The 16883-nt window shown below is 36.8% G+C and overlaps 1 protein-coding gene across 3 annotated transcripts in view; it reads left to right on the forward strand.

Annotated features, from left to right (window-relative positions):
• Nucleotides 1-891: 891 nt before the first annotated feature.
• Nucleotides 892-16883, forward strand: part of LOC128695428 (sorting nexin-29) — a 41545-nt gene continuing 25553 nt past the window's right edge. For 2 of the 3 annotated variants that reach the window (XM_053786023.2, XM_053786025.2), the window contains exons 1-7: nucleotides 892-1079; nucleotides 3228-3329; nucleotides 5640-5725; nucleotides 7421-7485; nucleotides 9084-9217; nucleotides 15660-15733; nucleotides 15934-16079. In XM_053786023.2, coding sequence (XP_053641998.1) covers nucleotides 5704-5725; nucleotides 7421-7485; nucleotides 9084-9217; nucleotides 15660-15733; nucleotides 15934-16079 — 441 coding nt within the window. In that variant the 5' untranslated portion in view covers nucleotides 892-1079; nucleotides 3228-3329; nucleotides 5640-5703. The remainder of the gene's footprint in view (nucleotides 1080-3227; nucleotides 3330-5639; nucleotides 5726-7420; nucleotides 7486-9083; nucleotides 9218-15659; nucleotides 15734-15933; nucleotides 16080-16883) is intronic. The other variant, XM_053786024.2, reaches the window with a different exon arrangement.

Here is a 16883-nt window from a genome sequence, read left to right on the forward strand (position 1 = left end):
TTCCTTTCTGTCACTACATTCATTAGGAACCTTTTGGCTCTCTTCTTGAACTGGTTCATGCTATGACTGGCTTTGACATGTGCAGGCAGTCTGCTCCATTTCTTTATTGCTGTACAATAAAAGGTGTTTGAAGCCTGGCTACTGACTGGGTACTACAAAGTTGTGCTGTCTGCCCCTAGTACTATGATTGCTTCGGTTCCCAACCTTGACAAAATTAGCAGCAAGATATTCTGGACACTGTAAAATTAACTATATCAGATTTTCATTGTTTTAAAGCACCTCTTCAGTCACCCTTTTGATTCTCTTTACAACAGTGAAATAAGCACTGTGATTAAGAGGATGGTCTCTATTACTAGATTCATAAGACAGAAATTCCCAATGGGGCATCCAGTACCTGGGAAATGGGAGGCAGTTAGGTTTGATGCATATAATGGGAGGGCAACTTTAACTCCTTAGATCAAGAGCTCAATGGGAATAAGTCAAGGACCCCAATGGAAATATGTTACTGACTTTTTTTATGTTATTCTAGGTAATTTACACTGTATGATAATTGTGCTTACGTGTACCTGTGCCTTAATAATATTACTTACTATTCACTGGCATTACGTTACATCTCTTTATTATCATTATATTATTATTATTATTATTAATTAAAAAAGGACAAAGTTCACAACAAATCTATAGCCCGTTCACATAATGGCAAAGATTTCCATGCACCATATAATAATTTTCCCAATGAATCATCACTAATTCTACGCTCTGCTATAAATGACACGTGAAATAAGACGCTCTAACTTCTTTATAGATATAATTCTGCATGAAGACGAGGAAGATAATAATGATAATGACAAGAGAGGGTTCATGACCCGGGTTTATGATGATGGGCGGAGATGTTTTCACCTCACAAACACTACTCAACATTTGTTTTTCTCCTTGTTTCAGAACTTTTTTTTTTTATACTCTTTTTGAACCCGGGTTTTGGCATTAGATTTCCTGGAGACAAGAGGAGGTAGAGGTCAGCGTAATGTGTCGTGGCGGCCTATAACAGCCCAGTTATTCAATGATAGTGACGTTGACCTGTAAGTATCGAGGAGTCTTAGGTAGATTTAAAGTTTCGTAATAGTTATATGTTCATTTACGAAGTATTAACAGTGATATGGTCATCAAGGAAGATACGTTGATGCCAGTCAGGGGGTTCTTGATCCCAGGAATTGACCCTGTCCTTCCCTGGAATGAAACTACTGTCTTCTTATACCCTAGGAGTTGTATTACCCCTACGAGTTTAACACTTCCCTAAATATAGTAAGGCTATACGACTACTGCTGGCACAACCCCAATGGAAATGAGTCACTCTGTCTGACTTTTTTGGGTTATCCTAGGTTCTCTACACATATGCTGCTATGTACGATAATTCTATGTAACTGTATTTGTGTATACCTGAATAAACTTACTTACTTACTAACCCCGGCATTAGGTTACATTTCACAGTACAACCTACTAACACCACGAAAATAAGTATTTCTTGCTATATTAGCAAAAATAGTGTATTAGTTTTGATTGCACAGCATGTCTTAGCCAGTCAGTGCATAGCATTTAGTTATGTCTTAATGTAAGGAAAGATTTGCCAGGATGGATGGTTGTGCTAGGTTACATTATTTTAGGTTGGTGGGTTTCGTTAGGATTCATCTTTTAATATTTGCACAATAAAATGTCTTGATGGTAAAGTAGACTTAATATTGTGCAGTTCAAACTATGTATAGTTATGGTCAAGATTCACAGAGGAGCAGTCTTCTACTCTTACACATAACAGTAATAACTAATACATCACTGCATAACCTATATGGGTAGAGTTCTTGTTTTTTAATATATGTTAATATATGATATTAGCAGTTTGGAGGGATATGTTGTGTATCTTTATAGGTATATGCTTCTAAACTGTTGTGTTCTGAGCACCTCTGCAAAAACAGTGATTATGTGTGAGTGAGGTGAAAGTGTTGAACGATGATGAAAGTATTTTCTATTTGGGGATTTTCTTTCTTTTTGGGTCACCCTGCCTTGGTGGGAGACGGCTGACTTGTTAAAAAAAAAAAATGTGTTAAGTTAACTGTAATGTGTCATATTTTGTACATTTTTTCATGGGTATAAAATAATTTTATGTAGCTGAGTTATAATTAATACAATGAAGACAATTCCTATTTTTGCCAGGCATTTTTCATGATTAACATCTAATGAATTTAATTAGTTGGAGTGTGAGCAGGGTAATATTTTGTGAAGGAATTCAGGGAAACTGGTTGGCCGGACTTTAGTCCAGGAGGTGGGAAGTACAGTGCCTGCACTGTAAAGGAGGGGTTTCAAATATTGGCTGTTTGGAGTGACATATGAACTCTTGTATTTGGGCACCTCTGCAAAGACAGTGATTATATGTGAATGATGGTGAAAGTGTTTCTTTTTTGGGTGACCCTGCCTCGGGGGGAAATGGCCGATGTGTTGGAAAAACAAAAAGCAATTTGCATTTTGAATTTAATAATAGTAATTTCATGCTGTATTTTATGTAATTTTTATAGATTTACTAATAGGAGGCATTTTTTTGACGAGTTAACCCTTCAAGGGGGAGGTTGCCTTGATTCTGGTGAATTCTTGTTGATCTAAAGAATTGGAGTTACCCCTCCCCTTCCTTGGATCAAACCTGATTGCCTGCAATTCCCTGGCACTGTATGCCCCTGAAGGGTTCAGTGGTTTCCCTATGTATACATTATTGATGTAATTACTGACCCTAGGATTTTGCAAATATAATACCAGTCCTATATGACATGATGGTAAGTGACCCTTACCTTAGCCTTACTAATGACATTTTATGTTGATGACCCAGGATATTTCTGTGTTCCCTCACTTTTGAAGCAGGAGTACCTTCATGAAGGTGATGGGCTAATAATCGAAGGAATCATAGCTACATTTTCCTTCCTTGAATCACATCTAATAACATTCACCAGGCATTTTATGACCTTTATGAGATTAACACTTTCACACAAATAATAATAATAATCATAATAATAAATGAATTGGTCCACATGTAGTCACCATGCATTGCCATATTTTTGCTGCCAGCACTTTGTATTTTTGAAATTAAATATCCTATTTAAAAACAAATAATGAAGTTGAGGCTGTATGATTCTTTTAATCATCTAACCTCTTGCAATCTCAATTACTTATGATTTATATCATTACAGATAATCAACATTTCAAAAATGAAGATGACAATGGACAAAATACATAAGTTATTGCATATAGGCATTTAAGGATTTGTGATGTGGCTTCATGTCTTTATGCTGGTAAGCTATTTTATGTATTTAATTGGTCTTCTATAGTGTAATTAATGCATTGCATATTGTACTTGTTTTGAATAAAATGTCCATTATCCTTTGAGTAAGAATGAAAATTAAAACTTTTTATTACATTATGCAGGAGAGACACAGGCTTTCGTTTATATAGTCACCTGAGAATATGACAAGTTTGTGGAAGAAACATGGTGAAAGATAATATTTATCCTGGAAGAAAGCTCCACACAATAGGTGTTTGTGCTATGAATGAATTCTAGTACACAGAGGCTCTGCTTTGTTGCAGTTGTGCAGCAGAGGCATGTATAACTGTACAATATGAAATTTCCTGCCAAAGGATAAAATGATAGAAAACTTGTCAGAGCTCTTTCTATTAATTATCTTTAGTAAGAGGTTGTTAAGAAAGTTTGAATACAGCTTGAGTAAGTTCAGGAAGCTTTAATTATGGTTCACCATTGCAGTCTCATTCAGACTTAAGACCTTGTCACTTTTGAAACTCAAGACCTGCATTAACGTTATTTGTTTTATCCAAGAATTGCAGTACATTGATTGTCCACTTCCAAAGTAGAATTTGAAGCCCAAACATTTAAAACAGATGAGCTTACTCTCAAGAGCTTGTAATTACTGAGCAGTCACGTAAGATTATATGCAATACAGAGTGGCTGAGTATCAATTAAGAGTTTAATTTATTCAGTGTAGGTTAAAGTAGTAGTTTGTTAGTGGTTAGCTATTTACTAATTATATAATTTGTTTATGATGGAACTTTTAACTGTTCTAATTATTATTTTGTCTGGATTATGCATGTTTGTGGCCTGATATTTTATGAAAGCTATTTCTTGGAATTAAGTTGCAAATACCCATATGATCACTCGTGGAGATAATTATTCTTTGTTTACTTGTTCGCTATTTTTATTTTAATCTAACAGTTTACGCAGTGGGACATTAATCCTTTGAGGGTCGAGACCCCCGATCCTTAACTCTCTCTCGGGGTCGAAAAATTTAAAAAAAAAAAAAAAATCTTATGAAATGATAATCTGTTCCCAATGGTAATGACACCAAAAGTACAAAATTTGATGGAAAACTTATGAAATTACGCTCTCGTGAAGTTTGCGATATTGGCGATATTTACTCATCAACGATTTCACCCACTTTGAGCCCTGTTTTCAGCCAATTCCATTGTTCCAGTCACCTAAAATCATAGCTATTTTGCTAGAACTCCATTTGTTCTATCAATTGAATACAAGAAACCGCCCATTTACCGATTTCAGTTACCCAATAAAGTGGTCAGAATTTGGCAATTTGGCCAATTTCACCCAAATTTCAAAAGATGCCAATTTCAAAATAGGGTCCAGAATAAACAATACACACATTCTTGGCACTAAAATAACATTTTCTCTGTTCATTAGTCACATCTCCAGGCCATTCTTATATTACTCTTGCTTTCCATTTTGAATTTTTATTCTCAAAAAAATAGAAGATTAAACTGTTATGCAGACTACTGCATTATTGTAAAAATGGTATAAATAATATCAGCACGCTTGTAAAAGAATACAGTGGAACCTCAAATATCAAACTTTCTTAATTCCAGACAGCTGTTCAAGTGCCGTTACCGAACGAATTTATTCCCATCAGGAATAATGTAAATTAGATTAGTTCATTTCAGACCCTCAAAAATACACTTACAAAAGCACTTACAAAAATACACTTATATAATTGGTTGAGTTGGGAGCAGTTCGATATTTGAGGTTCCACTGTATTAGACTCACCAGTTGACATGTATTGGACGCGTGGCGTGATTTGTTTACTCTTGAACATTGGAAAAAATTGAACATTTCTGCTACTTTGAGCTCAATTTCAAGGTACTCTTCACTGTGAAACCAATCAAAATCATATCTGTTTCTGTAATATGTCTTCCATTCTATCAAGATGGCAGTATGCCATCTTGAACTCTTTCCCTTCCCCTCCCCTCCACTCCACTCTTATTATTACTCCACACACATGCCTCTTAGAGACATATGTCAAGAAATAAACTATGCAATTGCAAAACCAAACTTTTATAATACAAACCATACCACAGGAAGGGACTGAACTTGTGGAAAGTGAGTTGTAATGCAATACTGTATACCTCCCATTCCTCAGATCATGCCTGATTGCCATCCATTTCCCAGGCATTGTATGACCCTTAGGGGGTTTAGTGTTTTGCAATAATAATATATTGTAATATAGAAGTACACACAAATAAAGAGTTGATTCAATATAGGCAAGCTGCCATTCCTGTTCTAATATTTGTGTGCATTATTCCAGAAGAAATGTGAAGTACATTGCATTTCAATGTTGAAGTAGCAAGAACCTTTATAAGAAGATTATAATGTCTTCAACTTCAGACAATGGTAAATATTACTCATTATTTTTTATTGAGATTTGCACATAATTAGGTAACACTGGAAAGGAAATACAGTGGTCCCTCGCTTTTCGTAGTTCTCGGCAATCGTAAATTTCGCCAATCATAGGGGTATTTTCGTATAAACATGGACTCGCTTTTCATAGGTTGACTCGCGAATAGTAGTTCGTCCAGGACGTTTACGCACGGTGTGAGCAGGGGAGGCCTCCCTACCCAGCCAGTCTGGCATTGTTTACCAGTGAGTGAAGGTCCCCTCAAGTGCTCCTACGAAATATTTCATAATATTCCACTCATTTTAGTGCTTGCAAGTACTAAATAAGCTACCATGGCTCCAAAGAAAGCTCCTAGTGCCAAGCCTGTGGTAAAGAAGGTGAGAAATATGTACAGTGACAAAGTCTTGTACCATTTTAGGGAAGTGTTAAAGAGACGCCAGAAACAGAGCTCTCTTCACAGTTACTTTGCGAAACAGGACTAGAGTGACTCTCAAGGTGGTCCTAGTGGCATTAAGAAACAGAGAAGAGAAGCAACCCCAGAGAAGCAATTGGTACCTGAGGTGTTGCTGGAAGGGGATTCCCCTTCCAAACTGTAAACAATCCAATCTCTCTCCTCCTCCAGTCTCCCATACACTAAGAAGAATCTCCAATAAAGGTAAGTGTTATGCTGTTAATGTTTCATTCATCATTTCCCATTGTACTGTTTATGTACTACATGTATATTTCATGTAAAAAATTTTTTTGTTTTAATACTTCTGAGTGTCAGAAACGGATTAATTGTATTTACATTATTTCTTATGGGGAAAATTGATTCGCAAATCGTAAATTTCGTTTATAGTAGCTCCTCCAGGAATGGATTAATTACGAAAAACGAGGGACCACTGTACTTAACAGTTATGAAATTTACATTTTGGTGTTTAATATAGTATACTTGAATTTTCTTTGTGTGGTTTCTAAGCACTAGCTTGAGAAAACTTCTTTGATAAGCCCTCAGACTCAGTGATTGTGTACATTAGCCAAATGTAGCCTGGGACTGCTGTTGAGTTGTATGTCTCTCTCTTAATTGTTAGGTAATTTTTTTTTTATTTATTGGTGGGGGATTGTATTCAGCCTTCTGGAGCAATAAGTCGGCATAGTAATACCAAACTCATTACACTTATTCTCTTAACTTCTCAACGTGATGCTCAAATCAATAATATGGGGCATTTTTTTTTTTTTAAGTTGTGCCATAGTGATATTATTTTATTTTCATAGTACCAGACAGTAATTAGTACCTTGTATCTCATACATGCCTTAGTGACACATTTTATACTGGATGTTTTTCAGTCATTGTGTGACCAAGCAATGTATCTCTTTCCTCCTTCATTCATTATGATAAGACAGAATTGGATGAAAATGATGAAGTAATCACAACCATATTACTTATGGTTACACATTACATTGATAAAATTTGTATAAATCTTTGTAACTGATACCAAAAATAATTATTTTAAAAGACATGTGAGCAAACACTAGGACATATTTATTAGAAAATGTTTTGGTCCTGGGTCCTTGATCAGGATCCCAGGACTGAAACGTTTTCTAATAAATATGTCCTAGTGTTTGGCACATGTCTTGTTAAACCCACTGATAAAAATTGTAGTATGGTAGTATGTGCTATATTGTGTGATGGTAAATATATCTTTTTTCAGATCCTCACAGCATTAAAAGAGAGGAACTTTTGTCTGGCTTGCTTTCAACAGTTCAAGGATGTCAGGTATGTAATTCTTTTTATTTTTGTTTTTTTAATAAAGTTGTTATTTTTTCAGTGCACCGGCAGTCTCCCACCAAAGCACGTTGACCTAAAAAGAAAAATGAAAGTTTTTCTCTTTACATGTAGTAATTTATACAGGAGAGAGAGGGTTAGTTACCTTTTATGACATGCATGACTTACAGAGGAAAGATTCTTTTTTGCTTTTGCATGGAGAAATAATTATATTTTGTCCTTTTAAGATGTCTTCCTTTTTTGGGTCTTTGCTTATTTTAACCTTTTGTTGTTGTTTATTTTTTCCAAACGTTTGGGTGAGTAAATCTTTTCGTTGTGTTCGTGGGAATATGGGAAACGTGAAAGATTGGGCAACCCTCTCTTAGTAACGGTGACTTTTTTATCATTACTTTTTTTTCTTTAACCCGTAAACGGTCCAAGCAGATCTACGTTCATATGCATAGTGCTCCAAAAGTAGATCTATGTTTTTTCACATATTTTTAAATATAACAACAAAAAAAATGTAGATCAAAGTTTTTTACACGTTTTCAAATGTAAAAAAAAGATGATCTATTTTTTTACATACTTTCAAATGTTGAAAAAACGTATATATACGTTTGGACCATTTACGGGTTAAAGATATTCAACAGTTGTTGATTTATTGGCCTATAGATGGCATGATAAGCAACCATACATGCAGGGCAAATGCTCATAGAGGAAAGGGTAAATACCTCACCGAACCTTGTTTTACTGCTTATTACAACACAAAAGAAGAATTTACTTTTATATATTTTATATTCTCCATGGGGAAGTGGAACAGAATTCTTCCTCCACAAGCCAGGTGTGTGGTAAGAGGCGACTAAAATGCTGGGAACAAGGGGCTAGTAGCCCCTTCTCCTGTATACATTGCTAAAGTTAAAGAGAAAAGTTTTTTTTTTTTTTTTGGGGGGGGGGGGGCACCCTGCCTCGGTGGGATACTGCCGGTTTGTTGAAAGAAGAAGATATTGTATATTGAAGATTTTCAATCTTCATCAGCTTACCTCTCTTACATCTCATTTTTGGTCTTTTAAGTATGTAACTGGTCAGGTTTTACTTTACTAAATGTGTTCTTTATATCTGAAGTGTTTCAGAAAGCAGTCCTGTTCTTCCCTTGTTTAAACTGCTGTCAGCTGCTTAAACCCAGACCTGTCCTGTTTAACTTTTTGATTTAACTCTTGTGTTAAGTTATACTTTTCTTACGGTATGATTTTAAGGCTTAATCAGTAGATTGTAGGTACAAAGCATTTGTAATGCTTGTCGTTAATTTACTTATTTTTTTTTTTTAAATATTCCTAATTAGAAGTGAAGTTATTTGATAAGTAAAACAGAAATAGAACTGTATGCAATATGGATGTGAACCTGACAGTAATTGTATATATAATTTGGGTTATTTGGCTTCACTGAAGAGAAAGATTGAAGTTATATATCGATGTTTTATTTTTTACAGATTTTGAACTAAATACACTACAGCACAATTTAAAGCTACTCAAAATAATCTGTCCACAAAATAAAGGCCAGAAGAAAAAGTGAAGCTTAAATGTGTTATGTATTTCTTTATGTATTTGTTGCAGGTGAGGTTTGGAGGATGTGCTGAGCTTGCAACAGAGACAGATGAACGAGTTGCTTCTCTCTGCGCTAAACTTGAGTGCGCACTCTCCTATGGCCTCAAACTACGCTCCCCCAGCAGAGGTCTTGCTGCAATTAAGTAAGTATATTCAGTGTTTTTATCTTTAATAGTAAGTTACAAAGCCTCAAACATGATCGTGCCCTGTCACATTATTGTGGTATTATACTGTACATGCAGGATTAACTTTTGTTGACTGCACACAGTCTATATGTAGGTGATATTGCTTCATTGTAAGATTACCTACAAAGTGGTAACTGATTTTTAGTATAACAAAGCACATTATCATTATTAGATAGTAGGCTGTTAGTCAGCAACCACCCAGGGAGGTACTACAGTCCTACCAAGTGAGTGTAAAAAGGAAGCCTGTATTTGTTTTACATGATGGCAGGATTGCTGGTGTCTTTTTTGTCTCATAAACATGCAAGATTTCAGGTATGTCTTGCTACTTCTACTTACACTTAGGTCACACTACACATACATATACAAGTATATATATACACACCCCTAAATAACAAAAAAAGGCACAATACCGTGACTGGAACAATACACAAATAACCCGCACATAGAATAGAGGAGCTTACGACGACGTTTCGGTCCGACTTGGACCATTTACAAAGTCACTGTGACTTTGTAAATGGTCCAAGTCGGACCGAAATATCGTCGTAAGCTCCTCTCTTCTATGTGCGGGTTATTTGTGTATACACACCCCTCTGGGTTTTCTTCTATTTTCTTCCTAGTTCTTGTTCTTGTTTGTTTCCTCTTATCTCCATGAGGAAGTGGAACAGAATTCTTCCTCCGTAAGCCATGCGTGTTGTAAGAGGCGACTAAAATGCTGGGAGCAAGGGGCTAGTAACCCCTTCTCCTGTATAAATTACTAAATTCAAAAAGAGAAACTTTTGTTTTTCTTTTTGGGCCACCCCGCCTCAGTGGGATGCGGCCGGTTTGTTGAAAGAAGAAAGTTCTTGTTCTTATTGCTTTTCCTTTCATATCCATGGAGAAGTGGAATAGAAAGCTTTCCTCCGTAAGCCATGTGTGTTGTAAAAGTCAACTATAATGCCGGGAACAATGGGCTAGTAACCCCTTTTCCCATACTGCCTACTAAAAAGAAAAAGAAGTAAACCATCAAAGTGGGATGTTTGAATGTGTGTGGATGTTGTGCGAATGATAAGAAAGAGATGATTGTGGATGTTATGAGTAAATAACAAAAAGGCACAATACCGTGACTGGAACGATACACAAATAACCCGCACATAAAAGACAGAAGCTTACGACGACGTTTCGGTCCGACTTGGACCATTGACAAAGTCACAGTGTGACTTTGTCAATGGTCCAAGTCGGACCGAAACGTCGTCGTAAGCTTCTGTCTTTTATGTGCGGGTTATTTGTGTATGTTATGAGTAAGAAGTAGCTGGATGTCCTGGCTTTAAGTGAAACAAAGCTGAAAGGGGTGGGAGAGTTTCAGTGGAGAGAAATAATGGGATTAGGTCAGGGGTTTAAAATAGGGTTAGAGCTAAAGAAGGAGTAGCAATAATGTTGAAGGATAAGTTATGGCAGGAAAAGAGGGAATATAAATGTATAAATTCAAGGATTATGTGGTGTAAAATAAGGGTTGGATGTGAAAAGTGGGCTATAGTAAGCATTTATGCACCTGGAGAAGAGAGAAGTGTGGAGGAGAGAGAGGGAGATTTTGGGAAATGTTGAGTGAGTGCAAGGGGAGTTTTGAACCAAGTGAGAGAGTACTTGTGGTTGGGGATTTCAATGCTAAAGTGGGTAAAAATGTTGTGGAGGGAGTAGTAGGTAAATTTGTGATGGCAGGGGCAAATGAAAATGGGGAGCTTTTAATTGAGCTATGTGTAGAAAGAGGTTTGGTAATAAGTAATACATATTTTATGAAAAAGAGGATAAGTATACAAGGTATGATATAGCATGTGATGAAAGTAGTTTGTTAGATTATGTATTGGTGGATAAAAGGTTCATGGGTAAGCTTCAGGATGTACATGTATATAGAGGGGCAACTGATATATTGGATCATTATTTAGTTGTAGCTACAGTTAGAGTAAGAGGTAGATGGGACAAAAGGAAAATGGCAACAGCAAGTAAGAGAGAGGTGAAGGTGTATAAACTAAGGGAGGAGGAGGTTAGGGTGAGATATAAACAACTGTTGTCAGAAATGTGGGCTAGTGCAGGTATGAGTAGGGGGGGGGGAATTGAAGGAGGTTTGAATAGTTTTAAAAATACAGTATTAGAATGCAGGGCAGAAGTTTGTGGCTATAGGAGGGTGGGTGCAGGAGGAAAGAGGAGTGATTGGTGGAATGATGAAGTAAAGGGTGTGATAAAAGAGAAAAAGATAGCTTATGAGAGGTTTTTACAAAGCAGAAGTGTTATAAGAAGAGCAGAGTATATGGAGAGTAAAAGAAAGGTGAAGAGAGTGGTGAGAGAGTGCAAAAGGAGAGCAGATGATAGAGTGGGAGAGGCACTGTCAAGAAATTTTGCAGAAAATAAGAAAAAAATTTGGAGTGAGATAAACAAGTTAAGAAAGCCTAGGGAAACAATGGATTTGTCAGTTAAAAACAGAGTAGGGGAGTTAGTAGATGGGGAGCTGGAGGTATTGGGTAGATGGTGGGAATATTTTGAGCAACTTTTAACCCTTTCAGGGTCCAAGGCCCAAATCTGGAGTCACGCACCAGTGTCCAAGAATTTTCAAAAAAAAAATTTGTTATTTTTTCTTATGAAATCATAGAGAATCTTTTTGTGAAGGTAATAAAACAAAAAGTACGAAATTTGGTGGAAAATTGACGAAATTATGCTCTCGCGAATTTTGATGTGTCAGCGATATTTACGAATCGGCGATTTTGCCGACTTTGACTCCCATTTTAGGCCAATTACATTATTCCAATCAACCAAATTCTTAGCTATTTCACTAGTATTACTTCTATTCTATCGATTGAGCACAAGAAATCGCCAAGTCAACTGTTTCAACTACAAAATAAAGTGATCGGAAATTGTTAATTTGGCCAATTTAACACAAAGTTCAAAATATTCCAATTTCAAAATAGGGTCCAGAATGAACAATGTAGGCATTCCTGGCACTAAACTAACATTTCCTCTGTTCATTAGTTATGTTTTGAGGCTTTACAAATAAATTCCATTTTGATTTTTTATTCACATAATGAATTTTTATTCACACCAAAAAATAGAAGATTTACTCTTATGCGATACTGTAATAATTGTATAAATATCATCACCATATTTGTGAATGTATATTAGACCCACCAGCTGACGTGTATTAGACGTGCGAGGTCGTTTGTTTACTCTTGAATATCGGCAAAAATTTAACATTTCCGCTACTTTGAGCTCAGTTTCAAGCCATTTCCAATGCTAAACCCAATCAAAATCATCTCTATTTCTGTAAAATGTCTTCCATTCTATCAAATGAGACCAAGAAATCGCAAATACAACTATAAAAAACATATGAAAAAACACTGCAAAGTTGCTGTTTTAATCGAAAAATCATGATTTCATTTTTTTTCTCTCATTATACACAGTGTGCTGCAGGATCTGTTTTATGTGGTGCACACATACCACATAGATGTATTCTCTCATATCTAGGCCCAAATGTACCACTCACAGTTTATCAGAGTGAGCTGAGCTCATGGCGTAGATCTACGGTTTGGACCCTGAACGTAAAGCCGTAGATCTACGGGACGGACCTTGAAAGGGTTAAATGTCGATGAAGAAAGGGAGGCGGTAATTTTGTGCACTGGCCCGGGAGGCATAACATCTTTCAGGAGTGAAGAAGTGCAGGATGTGAGTGTGGGGGAGGTGCATGAGGCATTACATAGAATGAAAGGGGGTAAAGCAGCTGGAACTGATGGGATCATGACAGAAATGTTAAAAGCAGCAGGGGATATATTGTTGGAGTGGTTGGTACTTTTGTTTAATAAATGTATGAAAGAGGGGAAGGTACTTAGGGATTGGCAGAGAGCATGTATAGTTCTTTTATATAAAGGGAAGGGGGACAAAAGAGATTGTAAAAATTTTAGGGGAATAAGTTCACTGAGTATACCAAGAAAAGTATACAGTAGGGTTATTATTGAAAGAATTAGAGGTAAGACAGAGAGTAGGATTGCAGATGAGCAAGGAGGCTTTAGAGTGGGTAGGGGATGTATAGATCAAGTATTTACATTGAAGTATGTATGTGAACAGTATTTAGATAAAGGTAGGGAAGTTTTCATTGCATTTATGGATTTAGAAAAGGCATATGATAGTGGAGAGGGGAGCAATGTGGCAGATGTTGCAAGTATATGGAATAGGTAGAAAGTTACTAAATGCTGTAAAGAGCTTTTATGAGGATAGTGAGGCAGTTTGGAGGGATATGTTGTGTATCTTTATATGTGTATGCTTCTAAACTGTTGTATTCTGAGCACCTCTGCAAAAACAGTGATAATGTGTGATTGTGGTGAAAGTGTTGAATGATGAAAGTATTTTCTTTTTGGGGATTTTCTTTATTTTTTTGGGGTCACCCTGCCTCAGTGGGAGACGGCCGACTTGTTGAAAAAAAAAAAATGAGGCTCAGGTTAGGGTGTGTAGGAGAGAGGGAGATTACTTCCCGGTAAAAGTAGGTCTTAGACAGGGATGTGTAATGTCACCATGGTTGTTTAATATATTTATAGATGGGGTTGTAAAAGAGGTAAATGTTAGGGTGTTGGGGAGAGGGATGGGATTAAATTATGAGAAATCAAATACAAAATGGGAGTTAACACAGTTACTTTTTGCTGATGATACTGTGCTTATGGGAGATTCTAAAGAAAAGTTGCAAAGGTTAGTGAACGAGTTTGGGAGTGTGTGTAAAGGTATAAAGTTGAAAGTGAACATAGATAAGAGTAAGGTGATGAGGATATCAAATGATTTAGATAAAGAAAAATTGGATATCACATTGGAAAGAGGGAGTATGGAAGAAGTGAATGTTTTCAGATACGTATTTGGGAGTTGACGTGTCAGCGGATGGGTTTATGAAGGATGAGGTTAACCATAGAATTGATGAAGGAAAAAAGGTGAGTGATGCGTTGAGGTATATGTGGATACAAAAAATGTTACCTATGGAGGCAAAGAAGGGAATGTATGAAAGTATAGTGGTACCAACTCTCTTATATGAGTATGAAGCTTGGGTTGTAAATGCTGCAGTGAGGTGGCAGTTGGAGTCAGTGGAGATGTCCTGTCTAAGGGTAATGTATGGTGTAAATATTATGCAGAAAATTCGGAGTGTGGAAATTAGGAGAAGGTGTGGAGTCAGAGGGCTGGAGAGGGGTTGTTGAGGTGGTTTGGTTATTTAGAGAGAATGGATCAAAGTAGAATGACATGGAGAGCACATAAATCTGTAAGGAAAGGAAGGCAAGGTAGGGGTCGTTCTCGAAAACGTTGGAAGGAGTGGATAAGGGATGTTTTGTGGGCAAGGGGCTTGGACTTCCAGCAAGCGTTCGTGAGTGTGTTAGATAGGAGTGAATGGAGACGAATGGTTTTTGAGACCTGACGAGCTGTTGGTAATATTTAGTGAAGGGACTCAGGGAAACCGGTTATTTTTATATGTATAGCCAGATTTGAGTACTGGAAATGGGAAGTACAATGCCTTCACTTTGAAGGAGGGGTTTGGGATATTGGCAGTTTGGAGGGGTATATTATAATATGCTTCTAAACTGTCGTATCTGGGCACCTCTGCAAAGACAATGATTATGTGTGAGTGAGGTGAAAGTGTTGAATGATGATGAAAGTACAGTGGTACCCTGAGTTTCGAACTTTCTTCGTTCCAGAAGGCTGTTCGAGTGCCGTTACCAAACGAATTTGTTCTCATACAGAATGATGTAAATTAGATTAATCTATTTCAGACCCCCAAAAATACACTTACAAAAGCACTTACAATAATACACTTATATAATTGGTCGAGTTGGGAGCAGTTCGAAACTCGGGGTACCACTGTATTTTCTTTTTGGGGATTTTCTTTCTTTTTGGGTCACCCTGCCTCTGTGGGAGACGGCCGACTTCTTGAAAAAAAAAAAATTATCATGTGCAGCACAAGAGTCCATGGCATGGTTTTTCTTTATGGATAAGTAAAATCTCCTAACACTTACTGCATGTGTACTGTCCAAACTATACATGTCCCTCTTGAATCCAACTTTTTCTCTGCCATATGTTCAAACCCTCATTAGTCAATCCAGGCTGTCAGCTTCAACACGCCTCACCTGACTCTTCATGCCATTTCACTCGCTGTGTATATATGCATATCCTCTCTACCCAGAGAGATCTATTTGTGACTTGATGAAACCCACTGTGTGGGCACAGTATTATCAGTGAAGGATCACATTATACTGCATTTATATCTGTTCATTATGTCTGCATTTACACCATTTCTCTCCACCTCTTCCCTCCAACTATTCCTGTAATGAAACCTACCCTTCCATCATAGACCTATGCACCTTTATCATCCCTGATATCTTTATTTTTTAACAGTTTCTCTTATTTACAGACAGGTGACAGGCATAGTGACCTCTGGATTAAATCTTCACCTTAATCTTCCTGGAGCTGACACAGAAGTGCCTGGTATGTACTAAGCAGGCAAAAACTTTATTTGGCGATATTTCATCTAAAATGTGCCTTTATTAAGTACTTGTCAGTTTATACCATTGTCTACCGACCATTTAGGGGTATACTTGATTGCCTGTAGTTCCTGTATTGATTCATCCGAACTAATTTCCAGAATGATCATCAATTTGTTTATATTTCAACGCTTACATTTTCAGTTTTATGGTGGTACGTGCGAGAGCTCTTGACCCGGCATGAATATGAGCGCTTTCTACTTTTGAAAAATATTACATCTGATGTTGGAAGAGGACGTGCCTGGTTAAGGAGTTTACTCAATGAACATTCCCTTGAGCGTTATATGCATGTAAGTGGTCTCAGTGCTTACTCACTATACTATCTTGTTTGCACATCCCACATTTTACTTTTAAAATATTTTTTATGAATTCAATGAATTGTATTAACCATTGGTACTAGTTAACAACTGTGGGTTCATTTCTAGTTTATCATGATTATTAGATGCTCACTTTGATACTGATAAAAGTCCTAGCTTTCTGCTGCACGAGTCAGCACTTTAGTATTTGTTGACCTCTCAACACACTCAAGTGCTCTCAGTTTCAGCTGTCATGTTGTCTTTCAGTTTACTAATTGTGATTATACTCTATTGATACAATAATGATCTGTCAACGTATATGTATTTCATATTTTTTTAACTGTTGAAAATATAATGAAATACTGTACAGTCTCCAAGCACTGGCTGTTCCTGGTTACTTAGCAGTAAATAGGTATCTGGGAGTCAGTAGGCTATTTAGGCTATTGTGAGTCACAGCCTGAGGAAGATCCTGAAGGACATACTGCTTGACTTTCATAAGTCTCCTGAGTTATTAACCCTCCAGCACTAGTAATCTAAAAGTTTCATTTAACGAGTCCATTTTCAAAATGTTCTGTCAGAATTCACCAGCTACCATCCTTAAAAAATGTAGATGATGATTGTCATGTAGAGACTGCAGAAAATCTAGGAATGCCAAACTATGTTCAACATAGGGTGCTCAATACTGTATTATCATTTTCTCTCTATTAATATTTATGCCCAGCCAATCATCTCCTGCATTAAAAGACTGAACGACAGTCTGGTTCAGTATTTTGTGTCACATCATCCAGGGCACTGATG

This window comes from Cherax quadricarinatus, chromosome 50 (genome assembly GCF_038502225.1).
Source record: "Cherax quadricarinatus isolate ZL_2023a chromosome 50, ASM3850222v1, whole genome shotgun sequence".
Lineage (NCBI taxonomy): Eukaryota > Metazoa > Arthropoda > Malacostraca > Decapoda > Parastacidae > Cherax > Cherax quadricarinatus.